Raw genomic sequence first — 26,669 nt, 5'->3', positions numbered from 1 at the left:
ACAGGTGGGCTCTTCGGCTCCATCCCTTATTCCCGGAGATTCTACTCTGCCTCAAAATCACGGCTTCTTATTGGTTGGATGGGAGACACTGGGGCGCTCCTGATTGGTCATCTAAAAGTGGAGCCAGAAATTCGCTCGAAAGCCGAGGTTTGACGGCGCTATTTCTCGACCCGCCCCCATTCGCGGCGAAAGCTTACTTTCACATTTCATTGGCGGAGACAAAACGGACCACCGCCTCCACGCCGCGTCCATTGGCTCTTCCCCGGGCCCTCCACGTCGGAATGGTCGGTCGGATACGGAAGCCGGCGCGGCGGAACTGGGCGCAGGCTGACACCTGAAGTCGGGCTCGCGGCCGGGAGGAGGCGCCTCTGGTCGCTGCGCGGTCCCAGGTGGCAGCCACAGCAGCGGCAGCGGCAGCGGCAGCGGCAGCATGGCGGGGGAAAAGCCCGAGGCCGAGATCGCCTACTACCGGCTCCAGGAGGTGGCAAAGCACAACTCGGAGAAGGACATGTGGATGGTGATCCACGAGCGCGTCTACGACGTCACCCCCTTCCTGGGCGAGGTGGGCGCCGGGGAGGGCCGGGGGGCGCGGGCGGAGCGGGGAGCGCTCGAGGCTCGCGGGGCCGCGCCGGACTTGGGCGGACACGTGCTCGGGGGTCTGCGCCCGGCAGCCGCCCCTGCCGACGGCCTCCCGCCAGCCTCGGGACCTCCCGGGGCTTTTACATTCCCGTTTCTACGAGGGAGGAAGTCGAGGCGCCCGGGGCAGGTGACTTGTCCAGGGTCATACAGCCAGGGAGTGTTTGACCTCAGTCTTTCCGATTCCAGACCCAGCCTCTGGGCTCAGTGCAAACCCTGCTTCAGACACAGTTGGCTAAGGTCATGACCTTGGCAAATCTGACCTTTCCCCCCTCTGTAGAATCAGGGTACGAGTTCAAATCCCGCCTCTGGCACCTCGTTGCTACGGACAAGTTACTCAGTTTCCTTGTCTGTAGATTGTGGGTTAATAAGAGTTTGAATTGAAATTCAGCGTCAGACACTTAGTAGCAATAGTACTTTCTTGGGCAAGTATCTAATGGGGTAACAACACTCTCTTCAGCCGACCTACCTGGGAGCAGCGCGCATTGGTCTTGTTTCTTCCAACTGATTTACTCTCTCTGTGCCCGTGAACAAATACTTTCCCCGGTCCCTTCTTTCATTACCCAGTAGGATGGAAATAATTGTAAGTGTAATTTACCTACCTTACAGGGTTATTGTGAAGAGTAAATGAAGAAGTGCTATATGGATGTGGCTATTAATAATATCAACAATTCGACATTTAAAAAACATTTCCTCAGCCCCCATAGTGTGTAAGAAAGGCACTATGCTGAAAGTTGGAGATACATACTTTTTTTTTTTTTTTTAAAAGGAAAATCTTGACTCTTAAGAGAATTAGTCTAGGGCTGTGCTAAATCCTTTGCAATTGCAAATTGCAATTGGTCCTCAGGGCAACTTTGCTAAGTAGGTGCTATTATCCCATTTTACCGGAGAGGAAAAAGATCAGATATTACTCTTTTTTTTTTTTTTTTTTTAATTATAGTAACTTTTTATTGACAGAACCCATGCCAGGGTAATTTTTTTTACAACATTATCCCTTGCACTCACTTCTGTTCCGATTTTTCCTCTCCTTCCCTCCACCCCCTCCCCTAGATGGCAAGCAAGATCAGATATTACTCTGAAAAAAAAATTGGAGGGATAATTTTTAGTTGAAAAGATGAGAGATGTAATTGAGAGTAACAGCATTTTTGGAGGTTAATTTGATTCATTATTCTATAATGAAAGGCTCCACTATTAGTATCTTCTTTCTTTCTGTAGCAGGCATATTTGAAATATTCCTGGTAATTTGGTTAAGCTTTGGGAATGGACTTTCCAGTATCTTATTCTAGAAAAGTTTCAATACTTTTTACAGTAAAGAACACTGAATATTTTATTCATAGTTTGTGAATACTTAACTTTTTGAACTTAACTCTTAGTTTTTAGTACCATTTAACATATTTGTGTAAATGTCCTTTTCTCAAAAATATTTTTACATTATTTCATTTTTGTAGTAATCTAGGGAGCAGATTTATTCCCATTTTGATAGATGAAATGAGTTGAGGTCATATAGCTGGTTAATGTAAAAGCTGGGTTAGATAAGTCTTCTAATTTACCCTTAGTGATTATATATTCAGTGATATATACATTTAGTGAAAGTATAGCAGCTTTCATAGATGATTTTAACAAACTTGAATAACTTTAAACTAATATAAGGTTCCTCCAAAGGTGCAAAATCCTGGTAGTTCTTTTCCTGTCTTTCTTGGTGCAAGGGACCTCATTTACTGTATGTCTTATAGGTTGAAGAATGATTAATAATGGCTGTGGAATCACTTTTTCCCTTTGTGGTTTAGCTTTCTTTAGATCTATTCCTCCCCCCTACTCCATCCCCTGCCTCCCACTTAATAGTATTTTATTTTTCCCAACAAATTTAAATATAATTTTCAACATTTACTTTTATAAGATTTTGGTTTTCATTTTTTCCCTCCTCTTTCCCCCCTCTTCAAGACAGAAATCAATCTAATTTAGTTATTTATGTACAAACATGTTAACATTTCCACATAAGTCAAGTTGTTAAAGAAGAAGCATAACAAAAGTTGAAAATCCTGAGAAAGGAAAAAATGAAAATAATATACATCAATCTGAAAATAATATACATCAGTACAATTTCAGACTTCATAGATCTTTCTCTGAATAAAGATAGCATTTTCCATCATGAGTCTTTTGGAATTGTCTTAGATCATTGTATCCCTGAGAAGAGATAGTATATCACAGATGATCATCACACAATGTTGTTATTATGGGGAGTGTTCTCTTTGTTCTGTTCACTTCACTCAGCATCACTTCATTTAAGTCAGGTTTTTTTTTTTAAACCTACCTGCTCATCCTTTCATGTAGCATGATAATATTCCATTACATTCATATACCTAATTTGTTAACCATGGGTACCCTCTCGATTACCAGTTCTTAGTCATCACAAAAAAGGTTGCTATAAACAGTTTTCTTTTTTATGCTCTCTTTGGGATGCAGACCTAGTAGTAGCATTGCTGTTTCAAAGGGTATAGAGCAGTGGTCCTCAAAGTGTAGTCCAAAGAATTGTTGGGGTCTCTGAGATCCTTTCAGAGGGTCTACAAATTCAAAATTATTTTTTTATTTCTAATATAGTAAATAGCTATAAATATAACCCATGTGAACAAAAACTCTTTGAACAGATCCTCGATAGTTTTTTAACAGCATGAAGATACTGAGAACAAAAGTTTGAGAACCACTGGTTTAGAGAGTTTTATAGTTCTTTGGGCTTAGGTCTAGATTACTTTTCAGAATGGTTGAGTCAATTCACAATACCTAGCAACAATACATTTTCATTTCAATTTTCCCACAGCTTTCCCAACATTTGTTATTTTCCTTTTCTATCATATTAGTCCATCTGATAGATGGGAGGTGGTACTTCAGAGTTGTCTTAATTTGCATTTCTCTAATCAGTAGTGATTTAACAGTTTTTTTTTTAATGACTATAGATAACTATAATTTCTGAATCTTAGAGCTATTAGAGTTATTCCTGCATTGATTGATTATGTGATTGGAGAAGGAACTCTTAAATCTTCTATGGAATGTTTGTGACACTATTCTGTCATGGTTCTATTTCTGTCTTTTGGATTGTTCTCAGTTTTATTTGTCCCTTCCTCATGTGTGGATGTATACCAGGTCTATGTCTTGAACCTTCTTGTTTTCTCTCTACACTTTTTCTTGGTGAATTTACTAAATCCTAAGGATTCATCTGTGACATTTATGCAGGTAATTCCCAAATCAAAATATTCAGCCTTCATCTCTTTTCCGAGTTCTGAATCCACATCTCCAGCTGTCTGTTTGACATTTCCATTGGGGTTTTCCATGGGCATTTCTAATATAAGCTGTGCAAACCTAAACTTTCTTCCAATTGCTAAACATTTGGTAAGCACTTAGTATGTGCCTGACACTGTGTAAAGCACTAGCAATACAAAGTCAAAAGGAAAAGCTCCTGCTCTGAAGGAGGCTTCTATATTAATACAAGCATGTACCTAATTAATATATTCAAAATTAGTACCAGCTAGTTTTGGGAGGGAGAGGATCAAGGAAAATTCTGGGTAGAAGGCAGTGTTTGAACTGTATGTGTGTTGAAGGAAACCTGCGATTCAGAGGTAGATATGACCATGCTTCCTTTCACTCAGATTTCTAACCTAAAAATCATCCTTCACGCTTTCATTCACCTCTTGCATCCAATCAGTATTCAACTCCTACATTCATTCATTGTAACTATTTCTTATCAAAAGTCACAGGATTGTAGATTTTTGAGATGGAAGGGACCTTTGAGGTGATCTGCTTTTTAGGCCCGTCCTTTTAAGTCTCATCAGGGCTAACTCCTCAGCATCTCTAAGGCCACAACTCTCCTAGAGGTGATCCTCACCACCTTTTACCTGATTTGTCGGGAGTGTCCTCAGTGGCCTCTAGCATCCAGGTCATCTCCTCCTGATTCTTCTTCACACAGCTATCAAATGAGCAGTCCTAAAATATAGGTCCTAGCCTCCACCCTTCTTCCCAGGAAGGTACTCTATTACCTTTGGGATAAGGTACAAATTACTCTTTTAGAATTTTAAACCCTTCCTGATTGAATTCCAGCCTTTATATAGAGATTTATTATACCGGAATCTCTATTACAGCCATCATTTATCACATGCAGCATTCTACCTCTGACTTCCTTTTCTTTGCTCAGGCTGTTCCCCAAGCCTGCAGTGCTCTGTCTTCTCACTGTTACTTCTTTGGTAGAATCTTTAGACCCTTTCAAGACTTGGCCCTAGTGCCACCTCCTCCAAGAGACTCTCCTGATTCTCTTAGGTGGTGTTCTCCCCAATGCTTTGTATTTTTTGTACATAGTTTACATTTACCTATCCTTGAACATACTGTTATTACCCAGTAGAATTCAAGGTCCTTGAGAGCAGGGACTATTTATCTCACTTCCTTCTCAACCCCAATGTATTTTTAAATTTTTTATTTTTCATTTTTTATTTTCAAAATACATGCAAAGATAATTTTCAGCATTCACTCTTGTAAAACCTTGTATTTCAAAATTTTCTCTCTTCCTTCCCTCTCCCCTTCTCCCTTAGACAGCAAGTAATCCAATATATGTTAAACATGTACGATTCCTCTATACATATTTCCATAATTATCATGCTGCAAAAGGAAAAAAAAGCAGGCAAACAATAAAAAAGTTGAAAATAACATGTTGTGATCTACATTCAGTCCCCATAGTCCTCTCTCTGGATACAGATGACTCTCTGCATCACAAGTCTATTGGAACTGGCCTGAATCACCTTGTTGAAAAGAGCCTTGTCCATCAGAATTGATCATCACATAATCTTGCTGTTATTATGTACAGTTATCTCCTGGTTCTACTCATTTCACTCAGCATCAGTTCATGTAAGTCTCTCCAGACCTCTCTGAAATCATCCTACTGATCATTTCTTATAGAACAATATATTCCATAACTTTCCATACCATAACTTATTCAGTCATTCTCCAGCTGGTGAGCATCCACTCAGTTTCCAGTTCCTTGCCCCTACAAAAAGGGATGCCACAAACAGTTTTTGCACGTGTGGATCCTTTTTTCTTTTTTATGATCTTTTTGGGATACAGACTCAGTAGGTTAATCTCACTTTTGGATTGGTTTTCCTAGCACCCAGTCTGATAACTGTCATGTAGTAGGCACTTAATAACTGCATGTCTATTAACTAGTTCTCTATTTCCCAGACTTGCAGAGACAGATGTTCTTTATCTTTTTTATGTCAGACCTCTCTGGCAATCAGTCTGGTTGCAAATTATGGAAATTTCTCTGAATTGTATTTTTAAATAGGTATTAAAATACATAGAATTACAAAAGAAGAGAATTGTATTAAAATATACTTATCAAAATATTTTTTAAAAGCCAATCTCATGAACCCCCACCTAAGAACCCTTGATAAACCATCTATGATGGTCTTGTATTCTATTTGCTGAAAACAAGCCCTCCAGGAATTGAAATTTCAGTTTTGTTTTGTTTTTTAAAGAAACTTTAGTTTTTAATATTTCATAAGAAAGTCTAAAGAAGCTGAACACAGCAAGTACCAAGCAATGTCACAAAATGCAATCACCATGTCTCAACAGATTGAAATGATTGGTTATTGACTTAGGAGCCATTTCAGAATCCTTTCTTTGTGTGCAGTCGGGCTCTTAATAAGTGAGAGGAAAGGGCAAAGGAACGGCAGCTTAGAAGGAAAGAGGATGAGCTTGAATTGCTTACCGTTGCCAGGTTGGTCCCGCCTGTTTGAACAAACTTGACACGGAGAAATAGGAAGTGCATCGAAGAAGAGACATGGAATTTGATTATAACTGTTTCTTACTAAAGGTCAGGATTATAGATTTTTGAGATAGAAGTGACCTTTGAGGTCATTTGGTTTTTAGCCCTGTCCTCTTCCTGCTGAAGATGTGGAAACCATCCTGTGGAACTCAGTCCTGTCTTCACATCTAGCAAGCAAAGCAAGCACTCATTTTGGGGCACCAGGAGTTCATCTGCCTTAAAAATAGAAGTGACACTGAGTAGGCCTAAAGAACCCAGAAAGGGCCTCAGCCAGCAGACACTCGAGCTCCTCTAGCCAGGAGGCCTGGCAGCCACAAGGAGTGCTGGTTTGAGGGTGAGCTCTTTGCAAAAAAAAATCTTGGAGGCAGAATATAATTTTGAAAGAAGTTCAGGAAGTGGTGGAAGAGAAAGCAGATTTGCAGAAAACTTCGAAGAGGGAGCTGTTCTCCTCAAAGTTTTCGCACAGGAAGTGATAGCTGGAAGGAGGCTAACAAGAGTCTGGGGGAAGCAGAAGTGACAGGATCTTACTAGTAGGATTCTCAGTACTGACAATGGAATCACTCTTGTGTGCTGTTTGAGGAGGTGAAAATAGCACTTGAAAAGTTTAAGTTGAGAAGAGTGACCGAACCTGACACAAATTTGATTTTTAGTATAGCTGAAAGAAAGGAAGATAGCAAGAGAATGGGGGAAATTGTGTACTGTACTATTCCCCTCCCCCAAAGGTAACTGAGAATGTGCTGTTATATTTGAAGACAAAGGGATACTGAGAGACAATGGTCTGAGTGTGATCAAGATCAGAGACCCTAAGGTTTTAATAGTTTCAGGGAGTACAGAACAGGTAGGTGAGGAAGAGTACAACTGGTTACAGCATAAACAGCTTCCTAAGGATGAAAAAAAGATGATTGTTTATAGTAAAGAAAAGGGGCTAGTGACACCCTTCTCTGACAATTAAGGCATGGTAATTTTTTTCCTTTTTTGGTACTTATCTAAATTCTTGTCTCCTTAGTATCTAAAAGGGTTTGTAGGGAGATCACACTCTACTTAATTGCATAACAGACAATTTACCTTTGGGATTTGCTAACAAGTTAACTTGTAACATTAACTTAGGAAAAGTTGACTCACGTTTAAATTAATACAGCACAAAATCAGTTCAACTTATAATGTAGAAATTAGAGATAATGTTAATTTTGGTATTTTCATTACTGTTAGTAAAACTGATTCACATACCTGCCTTCTCATCTCTCTAACAAAGAACTTTATGAAAATGGTCTGTATCTTTATTGTTATCCTTGATGAAAGTATGAAGATAGCAAATACCACTTTTTCAGTGAGACTGAGCTCCTTTGTGATTCCCAAATCCATCTTTTAATAATACTGTATTCTCCAGTGATTTTCCCAATTCAAAGCTTAATGACAAGGTGCTGTGTTGTTAAAATTAAAATTTCTTCAAAATTGACAAGTAAACGTGTAAAAGAAATGTAAATAATTAAACTTCCTATTGATACAATTTTGTAGCATTTATACTTCTAAAATTATTAAAGCCCAAAATTACATTTTTTTGGTGACACTATATTATAACATCATTCTACTTTTCAAATGAATTAGAACTTTTCATCATTCTAGTACTCTGTAAAAAATGCAAAATTGCAATCAATCCATACCTGCCCATTTTGTACATCTCTTGTCCTAGGCTTCCCATGATCCTCTGTTGGGGGGAGGCCTATTCAGTGTGTATGGGACCTTAAGTTCTCTTGACAATTCATGGATGCCAGTAGAGTCTGTTTTTTCTTTCATCTTTTTTTCCCCTTCATTATATGTCTCTCTGACACCTTTTCTAACTTGGAGTTCCTCCTTGATAATGTGCTAGACACTGCTTATGGCCACCCACAAGCACTTTCTGTTGTCCTTTGGCTGAGCTGCTCTGGAATTCTTTGGAGGCTATAATAGTAACATACTGCATCAAAAGCTCTCTGGGTCCACTCTCTATTGTAAGAAATTCTACTGAGTTGCAAAATTCTTCTCCATGGTACTCCAAGGATTAAAGGGTACTAGAAACTTCAGCATCCTCCTGGACCCATAGATTTAGAGCTGAAAAGGACTTGAAGGCACCTTGTTTAGCTCTTATTAAGGATGAGGGAATCTAGATACAGCTACATGAGATGATTTCCTTGTAGTCACCAAGGTAGGAAAGAGGCAAAGCTGGGGATTCACTGCCCATCATTCCACTGCACCCAGCTTCTGCCATTTCTATATTCTTGTTTAGAGATTTCCGCTTTTTCCTCAAAGGTGATGCTTCATCTTGCGTGTGGAAACTTGCCAGATTTTTAAAAGTTTTTTTTTTTTTAAAACATAAAACTGATTATAGTCACTTGTTCTGTATTCCTCTAAACATTTCTTGCATCAAAGACATTTGAATAAATTGGTCAAGTGTTATTTTTATCCATAAATCATGTCTTTCTCCCAATAGATTAAGTACTTAGCCTATTTTCTTCCTCCCCCATCCCTTTTAGAAGGATTTTTGCCAGCTTCTTCTAGCATTCCCACAGTCTTTTTGGCAATCTACCTGTCTTCCTACAGAGTGCTCATTTGGGATGACAAGTTATACATTTTGGCCCACATTTCAACATTTTCATCCTGAGTTTCTTTGAGGCACTTGAGTGCTTGCCATTTGATGCTTGGATAAGTTTCTGGTTTGTTGATCAGGTCTATAACATTTTAAACATTTGAATGTATTTGATCTTGCACTTTCAGTCTTATTTTATTTTTGAACCCAGATATTCAGACTTTCCCTGTGAATAGGGAAAGTCTCTGAATCCTAATTGTCAAATCTGAGTATTGTAGTTCTGGAGAGACAGTTTGTACGTAGAGACAGAAGGTGACCAATAGATGGTGCTGTGAAGCAGGGTTTGTATAGGTAAAAGTATAGAATTTACACAGAAATTTTTGTGGCCTTTTATTTTTCTAGTAAGAAAGAAGTTTATTCTAGGATTATGTCAGACTTAAAATGCTAATCCCATTTATTGTTATTATGGTTTTTTTAGTTTCTTGATCACTTATGAAAAAATTAGGGGTAGTCCTCAATTCCCACATGTCCTTTGTACAAGGTTGCTGAACTAAATAAACTGTTATCCCAAGAGTTGTTTTATAATCTCTTTGACCTCTTTATTCAATGAGTTAGTAATGAATAGGTCATAGGTTAGCGACTTTTTGGTCTTTCACAATTATCAGTCTTGATTACAAAATAATTTTTTTCTGAAATTTTTTGCTTTTGTATAACTTGTTACGTAATGTAAGATGAGACAAGGTCACCAGCCTTACATCACAGAGACCATCAAGTTATAAAAATGTTTACCGATTGACCAAGATTTTAGAGAAAAAAGTATCTTATATTCAGTGTGCATGGTACTAAATGACCTTTAATGCTTTTACATAGTTGCTTAGACTTGAAAATTTCTGGAAAGACTGAATCATTGTTGCCATCCCCCAAGGTTTGTTTTTTCCGAGGGATTCATCCAAAAATTCGGGTTTTTGTTACTATTGCCTTTCTTTTCCCCTTATATTATCATAGTAATGATAGGTTTCTAAACTCACCTTTATTTTTAGAAATATTGGAAAGAAATACCATTGCATATTAAAAACCATCAAAAAATTTTTAAATCACTAAAATTTAATTTTTAAGCTTAACAAGATAAAAACATTTTAAGTATCTTTGAAAACAAATTTTCTGTTATTTCTTTGTGTTCTATTCATTGTCTTTCTATGTGACATATTTTGGTATATAAAAGTAACTATAAATCACATATATGTATATGATAGTGTACATACTTTTCCTGAATCTGTTTTCTCTACTTGGCATCATTTTTATTTCTGTTTGTATGTTTCTTTGAATCCAAATTTGTAATTGTTAATGGCCCATGTATTAAAGATGAAAACATATTTGCATACTAACGAGATGACTTCATTTTTACATAAAGAATTAAATCTTCGAGGAATATTTGATACCTTTTACTCTTGCCAAATTTTTTGCAACAAGCCCATATGGGGTCATGACCCACAGTTTAAGAAACCTTGAGTGACCACAAATAGTCCTTTTCCAAATCTCAGTTTCTGCATTTGTAAAACAGAGGTGGTATATCATGACTTCTCAGTAAGTCCATTTCCTCATTTGTAAAATGAATGAGTTGCTCTAGATGATGTCTGTGGTTCCTTCTATCTCTAATTAATACATTTATCAGTGATAGGATTGCCTGACTTGCATCTTCTGGGCACATGCTGTTTTTGATACCTTGGTTCCTTGGTGGATGCGAGGGAGGAAGGTATCTTGCCCCCCATCCTTCCCCCAGTGAAGGCCTGCAACTAGTCTTTCATGGTTTGTCTTAGTGATCCCGCAGTGCTTGGGGGTGGCAGAGTGGGGCACAGCTTTGGAGAGGATTTGTCTCATACTTTGAGACACGGTTATCTTTGGTTAGGGCACTCCATCGTGGGCGTTCTTGTGTCAGTGTCTTCCATGTATCACAATTAATTCCAAATTTCTTAAGAGAGATCTTGAGAGTTTCCTTGTATTGTTGTTTCTGATTTTCATGGGAGCATTTGCCATATGTGGGTTCTCCCTAAGATAGTCTTTTAGGCAGATGTATGTTTGGCATTCAAACAACATGGCTAGTAGAGTTCTAAAGCTTGGCAGGTTAGTTTGAGAAAGGACCTTATCCTGCCAGGTGAGCCTCAGAATCTTCCTGAGACAATTGAAATGGAAGCAATTGAGATGACATGTTGCTGGTAGACCGTCCAGGTTTCACAGGCATTCAGCAACGAAGTCAGCATGATGGCTCTATAGACATTCTGTTTGGTAGAAATTATTAGTAGATAATAGATTTTAGAAAGTTAAAAATAGTAACAAGTGGGCTTATATTTTTAAAACTTTATCTAAAACTTAAATATGTAAAAATGTCATTTACAGGTCACCTTTTATTTAATTTCTATTCTAGTGCATATGCAGGTTTGTATGTTATGTCATAATGTCTATTCCCTCTAAATGCAAAATAAAGAAAGAGAATTTTCTAGGACAGCAAAGTATTTGGTATTTTCAGTAAAATTGAATTTTTTCTTTCTCAGCATTCTTTTCCCAAGAATATGCCTGTTACACTTACTGTTGAAATATAAATGAAAACCAATGCTAAAAGACAGCCAAACTTAGATTAATTACAGTAACTAATTTGAAACCTGGAAAATAGTTGAAGAAGTGAGGTAAAAGACTATCAGAACAGAATGTTGCATATGTTATCACAAGGGATCATTCTCCCCTTCTTTTCTCTCCTCCCTCCCTCCCCCAAGTTGTTTTGCTTTATTCTTTTTTCTTTGCTGTGAGGGAATGTTCATAGTGAGGGCCAGACCAGTAGTCAGAGAGAATAGTTGATTGGAAATGATTGTAATATAAAAGCAAAAGATAAGAACAAAATTTTTAAAAAAGGAATCCAACCAGTGGATAGAGCACCAGCCCTGAAGTTAGGAGGACCTGAGTTCAAATCTGGTCTCAAGTCACTTAACACTTCCTAACTGTGACCCTGGGCAAGTCACTTAATGCCAATTGCCTCAGCAAAAAAAAAAAAAAAAAAAAAAAAAGGTTGTGTACTAGAATTCACTGAATAGACTTTCTTCAAGTCTTCAAGTATTGGGACCCATTAGATTGTTATTTGAAGAATTTGATATTTTCTATTTGTTTTGCAAAAAGGTCTGTCCTGGAAAATTTTATAGTATTTTGATTTGACCAGTTAAGTTTTTAATCCAAATTGTTAGTACAATCTTCCATGGAATAAGGTAAATAAATAGTTAAAATTCTCTTGGTCTTATGTATCCTGTTACATACCTTGGAGAAACTTCAAAGCTTAAATCATATATGTTAATTAAGTGCTTGAAATGGCAAATCACCTGCTACAAGGCAAATGTTGGGAAATGAGGAGACATCTGGGTGTGTCCCAGCGCTTTTCTTTGGACTCTTGCTAAACTTATTACATAGTTTATTTCTTCCTATTGTGCCTTTATTTTATTCATGGGAACTAAGAGTGAAAAGGTTTGTCTCTTTTAAAGTCAATTTCTCTCCTACCCTTTGCTTTGTTAAATCCAATGTAAAATATTTTCCTTAAATTAGAGTGAAGACATTCCAAGTAACAACTTTTGAACTAGTCATTTCTCAAACATCTAGGATCAAAAGGGAATGTGATAGTCTATTTGAGTAAATTTTCCAGTTGAGTGAAGCTTAAGTTTTTTAGGTGCCAGAATTAAAAAAAAAAAAGTTAACTTTTTTTGGGTGCATTTATTTAAAAATGTATGGAAAGCCCTTTTTCATATTTTGCCTATTGGATTCCTAACAATCCTTTAAAGACCCAGCTCAAACCCCATTTTTTTCTCTTCTCTGAGCTTTCATATTGTTTTCCTTGTACTTTCTCCATTGAAACCATGTTGTAAAAGAAAGCTTTGACTCAGGTTTGAAATAAGAATTGACACCTTAGATACTTGTAGCATATCTGACATAAAAGTTTCCTTAGTCATGGCTAGGCAAGAATACTTAAGCAAGGAGACAGACAGCATTGGCTCTTTCCCTGTCTCTGTCTAGTACTCAGAAGCTTGAAGGAGGAATTGACTTGTACAGAAGGAAGCTGTGACAAAGGACCATATTGTTTTGTTGGCTTAAGGTTGATTCGAAAATCTTTTAAAAGAAAAAGTAGATTAGTTTTGTTGAGGTATATAGTATAAGAATATTGTTTCAGACAGATGTGTATTGTTTAGAGAGATTTAAAAAAAAAAAAGAAAGATCTCGGTGTACAAATTTTATTAGCAACTCTTTTCCCAAGGCAAAAAATTGGAAATTGAGTTGGATGCCCAGTAATTGGGGAATGGTTGAATAAATTGTGGTATGTGATTATGATGGAATAATTGTTCTATAAGAAATGACAAGCAGGATGCTCTGAGAGAAACCTTGAGAGCCCTTCATGAGCTTATGCAGTGTGAAATGTATTGTGTACAAGTAATAGCAATGGTGTGTGGGATGACCCGCTGTGAATGACTTTACTATTCTCAACAATAAAATGGTCCAAGAGTACTCTGAAGGACTTATCATGAAAAATGTTATCCTTACCTAGAGAAAGAATTAAGATTAAAGCATTTTTTTTTAACTTCTTTTTTGGGGGGGAGGAGGGGTAGAATCTATTTTCTTTGCAATATGACTTTTATGGAAATTTTTTGCCTAACTTCTCAGTGGGGGGGGGGGGAGTGGGGAAGAAAAGAGAAGTTGGAACCCAAAGTTTAAAAAAAAAAATTAATTGTTTTACATGTAATTGAGAAAAATAAAATATTAAATAAATAGTAAAATATGTATTGCTTGTTTTAGTTTTTGAATATGGATCATGCCTACTATTAGACTGTAAGCTCCTTGAGGGTAAGGACTATGTCTAAAGTTTATTATGTTATCCTGCCAGCTACCTTTCTCAGTATATTGTGCTTTACACAGCAGGCAATTAATTTTTGAATAGAATTTAATGTTATATATCTGCTTTTTAAAATCAATATACATTATGATTTATGTAGTAAAAAGAATTTTGGATTTAGATTCAAGAAACCTGGATTCAAATCCTTCTTCTGTCATGTAACCATGGGCAAGTCTTTTAACTTTTTAAAGTTGCCATTCCCTCATCTATAAAGTGAAAATAATGCTTGTCCTTTCTGCCCCATGGGGTTGTGGGAAAAGTGCTGTAAAATCTTTAATTGTAGTATAAAAACGAGCTGTTGTTATAATAATAGAAATACATCTTTTGTTGTGATTTAGTACTGTCATTATGGATATGCCACAGAATCTCAGTCAGTAAAGACTCAGAATTTTCTATGTGCCAGGCACTGTGAAAAACGCTTTACAATTAACTTATTTGAACTTCACAACAACCCTAGGAAATAAGTGCTGTTATTATCCCCATTTTCCAGTTTTGAAACTGAGGCAGACAACAGATCTTCCTATAAGGAGCCCACAATTAATGAGGGAAGATTACAAATAAACAGATATGTACAAACAAGCTCTATGCAGGATAAATAGGAAATAATGAACTGAGAAAAACTTCCTGCAGAAGGTGGGATTTTAGCTGGGATTTGAAGGAATCCATGAGAAAGAAATTATGTAGGAGAACATTCCAGACATGGGGGACAGCTAGAAATATCCCTAGGGAAGTGGAACAAGAAGGAGACCAATGTCATTAGAGAAAAGGATATGGGATTGAGAGGGTGGGGGGTGTAAGGTATAAGAAGATTGTAAAAGGGTGTGGGTGTGTATGTGTGTGTGTGTGTGTGTGTGTGTGTAGCTAAGTTATGAAGGACTTTGAATGTCTAACCAAATTTTGTATTTGAACCTGAAGAGATGGGAAGTCACTGGGGTTTATTGAGGGAGCGGGTGACATAGTCACATGGCCACGTTCAGAAAAATCATTTTGGTGACTGAATAGAAAGAGAATGGCTTGAAGGGGCTAAGAAAACCCCCTTTTGCTCAGTGTCGGATATTCTACAAGTTCTCAGGCATTGTCTTTTCCAACATTGTTTTCCTTGCACCATTCTTCTCCATTGAAACCTATCTGGAGGCTTAGAGAAGAGAAAAGATGGGATTTGAACTGGGGCTTACAGGACTTGTTAGAGGCAAAAAATGAGGAAGGGCTTTTCAGCCATTGGATATTTTTAAAGGATTCTATCACAAAACATTAACTTCCAGTACACAACAGTCGTATAGAGGCATTGACCTAGTCTTTTCCTGATTTGAAAAATGAAACAGGTGTCCCTTCTCCTTGGGGTCCCCAGGGGTGACATCATCATCTCCTTAATCCCCCTGTCTGCCCTCAAACCTGAATCTGCTTCCCAATCGAATGTGATTTTCTTAGTCTTCACTTTTTCTTTGGCCTCTTTTAAGCAGTGGCCCCTCTCCAGACTGACACCTCAGGTTCTTATTTGGGAGGCAGAGATGACTATTGGTGCTGCTGGCAGAGGTGGCTTCAGGCATTACATGAGTGAATGGGACATTGGGATGTAGGACGGATGCCACCACATTCTTCTTTCTTTCCTTGTTCTTGTCCTTGGCTATTAAAATGCAAATAGTCTCTGCAAAAGTCTTAGTTTTGGATTAATCTTTTAGCATGGGTGGAAATGCTGGCACATTTCCTGTAAATTCTGGGACTAGGGGAGACCGCTCCAGATGGGTCACTTGAGCCACAGGAGAGCTAAAGTTTATTGGGTAGCATGGCACAAATAGAAGTGCCTTTTCACTCCTTCCCTCCATGCCAGGGCCACGAGGCTGCCAAAGAGGGCTTGTGGCAGGAATCCGCAGCATGGAACATTTGAAAGGATGGAGACGGTATTAGAGTCTCTTGGTGGATTTTTTTTTCCTATGTAAGACAAACTTTTCTCATCTCTACAACCCACCATTGTAAATTCTAACTTTCTGCCACCTTTACCCTCATGATAGGTTATTGTGCCATCTTAGTCTTGTGCTCTCTGATCCCTCTATTCCTGTGATCTCACCTGGGAAACCAGTTGTAGGCTTTCTTAAGCATCTTGCCCATTGACCTTTTCTCATGGCTCCTCTTAAAGCCCTTTCTGAGGCCCATTTCTTTTATCTTCTCTTTTTCCATTGGAATCCTGCCATCACTTCTAAGTGTAGACCACTTAACCATCCCTGTGGAAACAGTTCCTATCCTTAAGTTTCCTCTTTCTGTAAAAAGTGTCACTGTTGATAATCTTCTAGCTTTGAAATCTCAAAATCATTTCTAATTTCTCCTTTTCTAAACCTCCACATGAAATCATTTTTTAAGTTTTGTCCTTTTTTTTTTTTTTTAAAAGCATCAGCTCCCCTTTTTTCTCCATAGTCTTCTCTTGTGCAGATCCTTAGATGTAATAGTTGACAGGCAAAACATTTATTAGGTACTTACGTGTGCCATGTTAATTGTAGGTTCCTGACTGATCCACCTGTAGTCAAGATGGCCACTCTTTGTCATCCTGCATCCTAAATATAGAGTTAACTGCAGTACAGTTTGGATATTATTATTAATAGATGGTGGGGATGAGAAGAAAATAATGCCATTGTGTAGTGGGAAAAGTGATTGTTTTAGTTAGAAGATCTGAGGCTCAATTCCTGGTCAGACAGCCATTAGTTGTGTTAGTCTGGCCAACCTCCCTGAGTCTCCATGCAGTGACTTATCTGCAAAGTAGGGTTTTTAACACTTTGATGATTCGGTGTAAAGGACATCTTATATGCAAGGTAGCATGTGCTAATAACTCCTTTTATCAATTTGTAGAATTGTTGGGAAGACAGTGCTTTGTAAACTTTATTTCCTTAAACAAATTTGATTTTATTCTTTTGTGGTCTAGATTTCTTAAAGTTATTAATTAGAACAATATTTAATTATTGTAAATAAGGTAGAAGATTTAGTAGTATCTATGCTGGTACCTTTGGGGTAGCATGACTTTGTTGAGGAGAAGCTAGCTTCTCTTTTGGGAGTTGGGAAGATCAGGGTTCAAATTTTGCCTCTTAAATCCATTCTCTGAGACTCTTGATGAGTTACTTAATCCTCAGGGCTCTGGGCAGCTCTTTCAGACTCTCTGAAGTGGTCTAGCAGGTGCTGATCTGGCTGTAGTAGAGTGAGATTCCTCTCCAGGGAGTTCCCTCCCCCAATGAGGCACTGGTCCAAGCCCCTTCTATTCTTATTGTCCCTTCAGTGTCCTTTTCCCCTCTCCTTCCCCTTCTCCTTTCCCCAAATAATTCTCATTTACTTTACAAAAGCAATTTTAACTAGCTGGATTTTAAAATTTTCATTTTCTTTTTAAATGATGGATTTAATTATGTCGCTATTTCCAAAGAGCTGGCTTTTTTTTTTTTCCTGTGGGTTTTATTTCTACTAACTGGTCACAATCTCTGCCAACCACAGGAGGTAGTTTTATACAGTGCTGGGGCCAGAGAAATTCACCTGGTGATGAGCTATTCAAAATTTAGGTAGGCTAACCCTTGGCTGTGCTCTTTAATTAGGACAGACATAAAAGAATTCCTCTGGAAGGAAGCCCACAAAGTTGTTGCAGATTGGATGGTCCCCATTCAATTCTATAAGCATTTATTAAGTGCCTGCTACATGTTAGGCCCTGTGCTGGGAGCTTTGGATACTAGTCAGCCCTTGCCTTCAATGCAAGCTATATATAAAGCTGTAAAGGAAAAAGGTTTTTTTATAAAACAAACCATAAAATGGGTCTCTATACTTTATAACCATACTATGTATGTATATATGTGGTAGCCTAATGAAATTTTAGGGGGAAAAAAAAAACCTTAGGTGAATCACCTTGACTTTTAATTGAAGAAACAATGGAATCTTTGGATTTGACTATTAGAAAATATTTTCCTAGAATTTGGTAGTAAGTTTATATGAGAGTGCAATATTTTACTTAGTTCCTTCCATATTGATAGTATTGTGACATATATTTTTTCTACCAACTTTTGAGGAGTTTCCTGCCAGAAGCAGCAAATTATAGAAGTTTAAATTTTCAAATGGAAGACATATATCAATTAGAGCAGTGGATTTTGTTTTTTAAAATCTTTTACCTTTTTTGCCTTTGGAAGAAAATGCATTATTCTTAACTCATTGGTGACGGGTGATGTGGTGTTCATAAGTGTTCTTCTTTGTCTTGAAACTGTCATGCTGCACTGTGGGCAAATATTTTACCTGTCACTGTAGTGCTTTACTGCTCTATCTGGCTTAGCTGGTATGATATGGATGGTTGCTTTTAGTTAAATATATACTATATTCATTCTTTGAAGAGTCTTAAGGTTAGGCTAGGAGAAAGAATTTTATCTGAAACCATTCTTCCCTTGTTTCTAGTAATGTTTAAGCAAGGCCCTAATGCAGAAGGATCTGTGCTGCTCCTTTGTATAGAAGGAGACATGAAAGTGAACTCCGGCCTATTCTCAATGCTTGTGATCTGAGGAAGTGAAGTGGGAATTCGTTTGACCTATCAAAAGTTGATTTCAAGGGTTCTAGGCTTAAATCTAGGTACATTTAAGCATGGAAAAAAACTATAAATGAATGGCAAACAAGAAAGGTAAGAACTAAGATAAAATGAAGAAATTAAGTTAAAAGTAAAATCAAGGAATATCCTGTTGCACATCAGTACATCTACTCTTTTATATTGAATAGCAAAAAAAAATTTTCTATTCTTAAGTCACCTCTGTCATCCTTTCCCCCTTCTCGAGAAAACTTGGCCTCATTCTTCAGTTTCACAGCAAAATTTGTTTTAATTCTTGCCTCTACTTTCTCGCCTCCCATTTATTTTTCAGCTGTTTTCAGTGGCCTTTGACAGGAATTAGGCTTTTTAAGGTCACCAGTGATTTCTATTAGAATAGGTTTTTCAGTAATGTAATCATAAAAAAGGGACCAGATAATAAGAGGTATAGCTGAAGATTAAGGCCATGCCAAGTAATGTGACAAGCACATTAGTGCTTCAGTAAATTTAAAAGTTAGTTCACTGAGACAGCCCAGAAAAAGAACCTAACTCCTGAAGGGAGGAGCAGAAGAACATGGAGCTAGAGAAAGAGAAGGGGAAGGAAGCCAAATGGAGTTGAGAGAACAGTAGCACAGGTGGAGTTATTTGTCTGAACTGCAGCTGAAACTTCCAAATAGCAATCCTGTTTTTTCCTTTTTCTCCTTGAGTTCCTTCATGGAAGTCCAAGACCTTTTCTTCTGGGCATAGGGAGGGAAAGGAATTTGCTTACTTTACTTTGGTCTTAATATACTTTGATTGTTACATTTGTATTTAGTGGAAATAGATTTGGGAGAAGGAATTGAGGGAGAAGAGAAAAGATATCTAAGTTTAACACTGAACTGTGTTACTTGAAGCGCACTGTATCTGGCTGGGGCCTCAACTAACACAAAAATAAATGATACATTTTGATTCTATTTCCTGGTTTGGAAGAATGTTTATACTGAGAAAATTCATTCCTGCAGTGAAGTAGTAGTAGGGTCAAGGACAAATAGGGAGTGATTGGCCAACCTTGATGACCACAGTGTTCCCTTCAACTTTGATATATCTTTATTACTAAATACAATGGACTTTTCTCTGTGTTTACCTTGACCTCTTTACAGGGATTGAATCTGTTGACCACCTTTCTTCTGGATTCTGTTTTTTTCCTGGATTTTTATGTCAGTTGCTTTGCCATGGTCTTACTTTCAGACTCCCAGATCCCTTTCAATCAGCTTGATGTCTGATCTCTGTAGGTGGTCTCTTCAGCTGCTGGGGCTTCTACTATCAGCTCTAAGCAGATGATTCCCAAATCTCCACTAATAGCCCTCAGATCTTTTCTGAGTTCCACACTGCCTTGCTTGATGGCTTCATCTTGATAGCCCTATAGGCATCCCAGTCTCAGAGTAGGTAGCTAAAACAAAGCTCATCTTAATCTCATAACCAGCCCCCAGACTTGTAGATTTTGTATCCACATCTCTGACATTTATCCCTCTCTCTCAGCTCATTGCAGCTGCTGTAATGCAGGTCCCTCATCTTGGCTTGCCTGCACTATTGCAACAATGCTGCCGTCCCTAGTCCAGTGTTGAGTTCAGCCTGCAGTGCACCACAATTGCCATATTGATAAGAGTCCCAAGCACAGATCTGCCCCTGTCACTCCCCTTTTCAGAAAATTTGAGTAGTTTCTTATTAACTCTGGCATAAAATATAAATTGAATTTTGCATTTAAAGCCCTTTACATCCTGATTTTAACCTATCTTTCAAGCATTAAACATTGTTCTATCTCGTCCTATATGCCAGTTGTTTATAGTGAATGATCCAAAAGGTGGTCTTTCTCCACCTCCATGCCTTTGCCTGTACTTTCTGAGCTTGGAATTTGTGTAATCATTCCCTAATTGATAGGCATCTATCTACTTTTTTTGCTACCAAAAAAGTACCATTATGAATATTGTGCTATATATGGGACTTTTTTTTCTTTTAAATAATTGAAAACCTTGATGTATATATTACCAGAATTCCTGGGATAGAGGGTGTGGATTTTTTTTTTCCCACATTATTAGCATAATTCCATACTGAAAAGGCAAAATCTTAATTAAAATTATTGCTCTTAATTTCTAAATGGTAGGCAGTTTTACATATCTATTTTAGACACTTTTTAGGATTGCATTTGTGTGTACGTGCGTATACTTGACAGTTGTCAGCAAACATCACTTTCATATACAAAGACCAGAAAAAAAATTGTGCATAAAATGCAATCTCAGTTATGCATTTTATTTATTTTTTATTTTTAAAAATTTTTTTATTTTATTTTATATTATATATATATAATATATATTAAAATGTAATTTTTAAAAATAGCTTTTTATTTACAAAACATATGCATGGGTTATTTTTCAACATTGACCCTTGCAAAACCTTCTGTTTCAACTTTTCCCCTCCTTCCCCCCATCCTCTCGCCTAGATGGCAGTCTAGTACATGTTAAATATGTTAAAGTATATGTTAAATACAATATATGTATACATATTTATATTCTTGCTGCACAAGAAAAATCGGATCTAGAAAGAAAAAAACTGAGAAGGAAAACAAAAATGCAAGCAAACAATAACAGAAAGAGTGGAAATGCTATGTTGTCCACACTCATTTCCCATAGTTCTCTCTCTGGGTGTGGCTGATTCTCTTCATTACTGAACTATTGGAACTGGTTTGAGTCATCTTATTGTTGAAGAGAGCCATGTCCACCAGAATTGATCTTTGTATAGTCTTGTTGCTGTGTATATGATCTCCTGGTTTTGCTCATTTCACTTAACATCAATTCATGCAAGTCTCTCCAGGCCTTTCTGAAATCATCCTAATGGTCATTTCTTACAGAACAATAATATTCCACAACATTCATATACCATAACTTATTCAGCCATTCCCAACTGATGGGCATCCACTCAGTTTCCAGTTTCTAGCCACTACAAAAAGGACTGCCACAAACAATTTTGCACATATGGGTCCTTTTCCCTCCTTTAAGATCTCTTTGGGATATAAGCCCAGTAGTAACACTGCTGGATCAAGGGTATGCACAGTTTGAGAACTTTTTGAGCACAATTCCAAATTGTTCTTCAGAACAGCTGGATTTGTTCACAGTTTCACCAACAATGTATCAGTGTTCCAGTTTTCCTCCTCCCCCTCCTCCAACATTCTGCAGTATCTTTTCCTGTCATCTTAGCCAATCATGCAGTTTATTTTTTAAAAGTGTGTAATAAATTATGTAATTCTAATCCTGTCCTCTTTCTAAGCTTCCTTATGCTCTCTTTATATTTTATAATACTTGATGTTTTTTTCTTTCTTTTCATCTTTTTTTTTGGGGGGGGGGGATATCTCTATTACTTACTTCCTCCATAGCTCACTAAATAAAAAACAAAATGAAATAAGCCACTATGCCTTGGAATAAGTTTAGGAATAAGTGTAGTGAAGGAAAAGTCAGAAGCTCTGTGTTCTAATTCTGCTTCAGACACATAGTAGCCATGTGACTGAGCAAGTTATGTAACTTCCTTCTACTTCAGTTTCCTGTGCTATAAAGTGGATCTGTTAATACACTCCCATAGGATTGCTATAAACACCAAATAAGATAATGTACATAAAAGCACTTTGCAAACCATAAAGCATTATGTAAATGCTAGTTGTTATTATTAAGTGTAATTCACCATTGGTCTTCTAAAATGGTGGCTGTTCATTGATCAGAATTCTTGTTTTTCATAGTTGTTTTCCTTTAAGGGATTGTGATTATTTTATAAATTGTTTACCTGGTTTTGCATTAGTTCATAAAAATCTTTTGGGTTTCTATCAGGATTTTTACTTTCTGTCCCTTTTAGTTTCTTATGCAAGATGATTCACTTGCATTTATATACCATTATATATTCATATACCAAATTTATATACTGTTGCTTAATTGTTCTCACATTGGGAAACAGTAGGAAACTACTCCCTTAGTGTTCAATTTTTTTCTTACAACATAATATCAGTTCCTTCTTTCTCAATATAAATCTAGACTGATTGAACAGTTACAGTTCTGCTCTTTGGGGCTGAATGAACAAATCAATATCTTCCTTTTGGACCCCTCCTCCCCTTAAGATCGTGAATGAGAATTGACCATGATAATAGATATTTGCATAGTGCTTTAAGAATATAGTGGTATACTTTAGTTGAAAAGGGGACCACTAATCCAATCCTTACTGGTAATTTATGAGTTTTAAAGTATAATGTTTTATATATATATATTTAGTATTTTAAAAATGTATTTTGTTAAATGTTTCCAAATTTCACTTTAATCTGATCTGGAATATTGGGTCACTGTGTCTATATTTGGACCTCTTCTTTGAGGTGTACCAAGAATCTTATCTACCTTGCTTCTTTTGAGTTTCACAGTTTTGGAGATAGCCCCTTTTTACAGACTAAGAAATTTAGGCTCAAAAAGGTTAGAGTGACATGGGGTATACTGGAGGTAGGGATTACACACTGGATTTACAGACTCCCCAGTTCAGCTCTCTGGGATGGTTGCTCTGGGAAGTGTTAGTCTTGGAGTCGAGAAGACTCTTTAGTTCAATTTCTACTTCAGACATTTCATAGTCATGTGTCAATAAGGAAGTCACTAGGCTTCCTCAACCTCAGTTTCTTCATCTGTAAAATGGGGATAATAATAGCATCTGTTTCCTCCAAGACCTCTTGTAAGGATCAGAGTACTTTGTAAACTTAAGGTACTATATAAAATGCTAGCTTATTATTTTTGACTTATGTGCTTCTGAGGCACTAACCAGAATATTTTTTTTAAACACAGAAACTGTTGTCTAACCAAATTTCATATTTGTAAAATTAATTTTTGGAACTCATACAGAATTTTACATTTGTCCCTAATTGTATTTTATCTTATTTAATTTGGCCTTTTATTTGCCTGTCAAGATATTTTTGGTTCTGGATCCTGTCATCTAGCTAAGCTGTTAGCTAAGCTTTGTACCAGATGCAAATTTGACAGGCATGATACAAATATTGAATGTTACAGAGCTGGTGACAAATTCTTGGGATGTTTCCACTCACTATTTCTTTTGTACCATTAACATTAGCATTGTCCCATTAGTCTTTGTATCTACATTTAGCCAGCACCAGTGCACTTCACTATACTATTGTCCAGTCCATGTATTTCTGTTCTACCAACAGCATCTAATTCTTTGTCAAATGCTTTGCTTTAAGTATACTATATTTTTGACACTTCTCACATTGACCAGTCTAGTCATCCTCTCAAAAATAAAATTAATCTGGCATGATCCCATTCTTTAAGGAGTTATGGCTTTTATTGTTCATTATATTCCTTCCTAAGTCCTTACGAATCATTGCCTTAAAAATGTGTTCTAGAATTTTGTAGGAATGGAAGTCAGTTGACATATGGGACTTCCCTTTTCTTCGTTCACATTTTTCCATTTATGTGGCTTTTCTCTTTTTTTTCAAGATGTTTCAGAAGTCACTAAGAGCCAGTTAGTAGGGTTACCTGCTCCTTCCTCTAAGATAGAACTTGATACCAGAGCTATTAACTTGGATACTCTGAGGGCAGCTAAGTCCCACTGCTCTTGTGTTTTGTTTTTTTTTAATAACTTTTTATTGATAGAACCTATGCCAGGGTAATTTTTTACAACATTATCCCTTGCACTCACTTCTGTTCCGATTTTTCCCCTCCCACTTTTTGAGCTTAGTTCCAAATTGCTCTCCAGAATGGCTGCATGTGTTCACAATTCCACCAATAATGTATCAGTGTCCCTGTTTTCCCACGTCCCCTCCAACATTCCGCATTATCTTTCCCTGTCATTCTAGCCAATCTGAGAGGTATGTAGTGGTATCTCAGAGTTGTCTTAATTTGCATTTCTCTGATTAATAAAGATTTGGAGCATATTTTCATATGGCTAGAAAGTTTTAATTTCTTTGTCTGAGAATTGTCTGTTTATATCCTTTGACCATTTATCAATTGGAGAATGGCTTGATTTCTTATAAATTAGAATCAATTCTCTATATATTTTGGAAATGAAGCCTTTATCAGAACCTTTGAGTGTAAAAATGTTTTCCCAGTTTATTGTTTCCCTTATAATCTTGCCTGCATCAAAATTTTCTATTTTGTAGGCTATAGTGATCTCTAGTTCTTCTTTGGTCATAAATTCCTTTTTCTTCCACAGATCTGAGAGGTAAACTATCCTATGCTCTTCCAATTTATTTATAATCTCATTCTTTATGCCTAGGTCATGAACCCATTTTGACCTTATCTAGGTGTACGGTGTTAAGTGTGGGTCAATGCCTAGTTTCTGCCATATCCTGTATTTTTTAAACCTGAATTTATAGATTGCCATTCGACAAACAAACATTGTGCATCCATGCTAATTGTTTTTTTTAGGCATCCTTTCTTTTTTCTCCTCATCACAATATTTCTGTCAGAATTTCATTCTGGAGAGTTTCCCATAAAAAAATTTTAAACTACCAAGTTTATGTCAGATATGATGTCAAATTTGCCTCTTCCTCTTATGATTTCTATTTCACTCTGAATGTCATCCTGAATGCATTTTGTCTAGGTATTTGAGGTTGTGGGTTTTATGGCTAACTTTTATTTTGAATATATTCTGCAGTGAATTTAAGGTTGTATCTCTTGCCATTCTCCTTACATTTTCAGCTACTCCACACACATACATACAGGGAGGTATATGTTGATTATTTTATCCTTCTTCTTTTACATCTTAAAGCCTTTTTGATTAGATTCTCTAGATTCTAAGCAAATCCATTCTTAATCTTACCCTGTTAAGTTCCCTTCCATCCCTGGCCAAGAAAGTTTCAGCCTTTGTTTATTTTAAGCCATGGTCCAGTAGCTATCAGATGTCTTTTTATTTTTATTTTTTTTAAGATTATTTATTTTACTTAATAGTGTTACCTGGGTTTCTCTTGGCAGGTAGATTCCCAGATATTCTATATTCTCTAAAGTTATTTTAAATGGAATTTCTCTTTCTGTCTTTTGTTATTGAAATTTGTTGATAATGCATAGAAATGCTGATGATTTATGTGGATTTATTTTATGTCTTCAACTTTGCTAAAGTTATTTGTTTCAAGTGGTTAATATTTAATGTTTAGTTGATTCTCTAGGATTCTCTAAATATAGCATCATCTTATCTACAGAGTGATCGATTTGTTTCCTCATTGTCTACTCTAATTCTTTCAATTTCTTTTTTTCCTCTTATTGCTAAAGTTAACATATCTAATACAATATTGAATAATACGGGTAATAATGGACATCTTTGTCTCATCTCTGATCTTATTGGGAAGATTTCTAGCTTATTCTCATTATATATATTGTTTGCTGATGATCACAGATACTAATCATTTTAGAAAAAATATTCTAGTGTTTTTATTAGGAATGGATGCTGTATTTTTTAAAAATGCTTTTTCTGCATTTATTGAGGTAATCATAAATTTCTATTAGTTTTGTTATTGATATGGTCAATTATGCTGATAGTTTTCCTGATACTGAATCAGCCGTGGTATAAATCCCAATTGGGCATAGTGTATTATCCTGGTGTTAAATTTCTGTTATCTCTTTGTTAATGTTTTATTTAAGATTTTTGCATCAATATTAGGGAAATTGGTTTATATTTTTCTCTATTTGGATTCCTCCTGATTAAGCTTTCAGTATTATATCTGTATCATAAAAGGAATTTGGCTTCTCCCATTATTCCAAATAATTCATATATAATATTTGAATTAATTGTTTGGTAGAATTCACTTGTAAATCCATTTGCCCTTGGAGATATTTTCTTAGGGAATTCATTAATGGTATTCAATTTTTTTTTTCCTAAAATAGGGCTAAGTATTTTATTTCCTCTTCTATTAATCTGGGTAATTTAAATTTTTACAAATATCCATTTCAATTGGGTTATTAGATTTATTGGCAATTAGTTGGGCAAAATAGCTCCTAATTATTGCTTTAATTTGTTCTTTATTGGTGCAAGTTCACCCTTTTAATTTTTTATACTGGTAATTTAGTTTTCTTCCAGCCAACTCTGAAGTTTTATTAGTTTAGTAGTTTTCTTACATTCAATTTTATTAATCTTTTCTTTGATTTTCAAAATTTCTGATTTGTTATTTAAATGCAGGTTTTTATTTTGTTCTTTTTCTAGTTTTTTTAGTTGCATACCC

The 26,669-nt window shown here is 36.5% G+C and overlaps 1 protein-coding gene across 1 annotated transcript in view; it reads left to right on the top strand.

Annotated features, from left to right (window-relative positions):
* The first annotated feature begins 352 nt into the window (after positions 1-352).
* The window catches only part of LOC100922607 (cytochrome b5), a 40,944-nt gene continuing 14,627 nt past the window's right edge, over positions 353-26,669 (top strand). The window contains exon 1 of the mRNA XM_003758536.4: positions 353-562. Coding sequence (XP_003758584.1) covers positions 431-562 — 132 coding nt within the window. The 5' untranslated portion in view covers positions 353-430. The remainder of the gene's footprint in view (positions 563-26,669) is intronic.

The sequence above is a fragment of the Sarcophilus harrisii genome, chromosome 2 (genome assembly GCF_902635505.1).
Source record: "Sarcophilus harrisii chromosome 2, mSarHar1.11, whole genome shotgun sequence".
NCBI lineage: Eukaryota > Metazoa > Chordata > Mammalia > Dasyuromorphia > Dasyuridae > Sarcophilus > Sarcophilus harrisii.
This window is presented reverse-complemented; position numbering and strand designations above follow the sequence as displayed.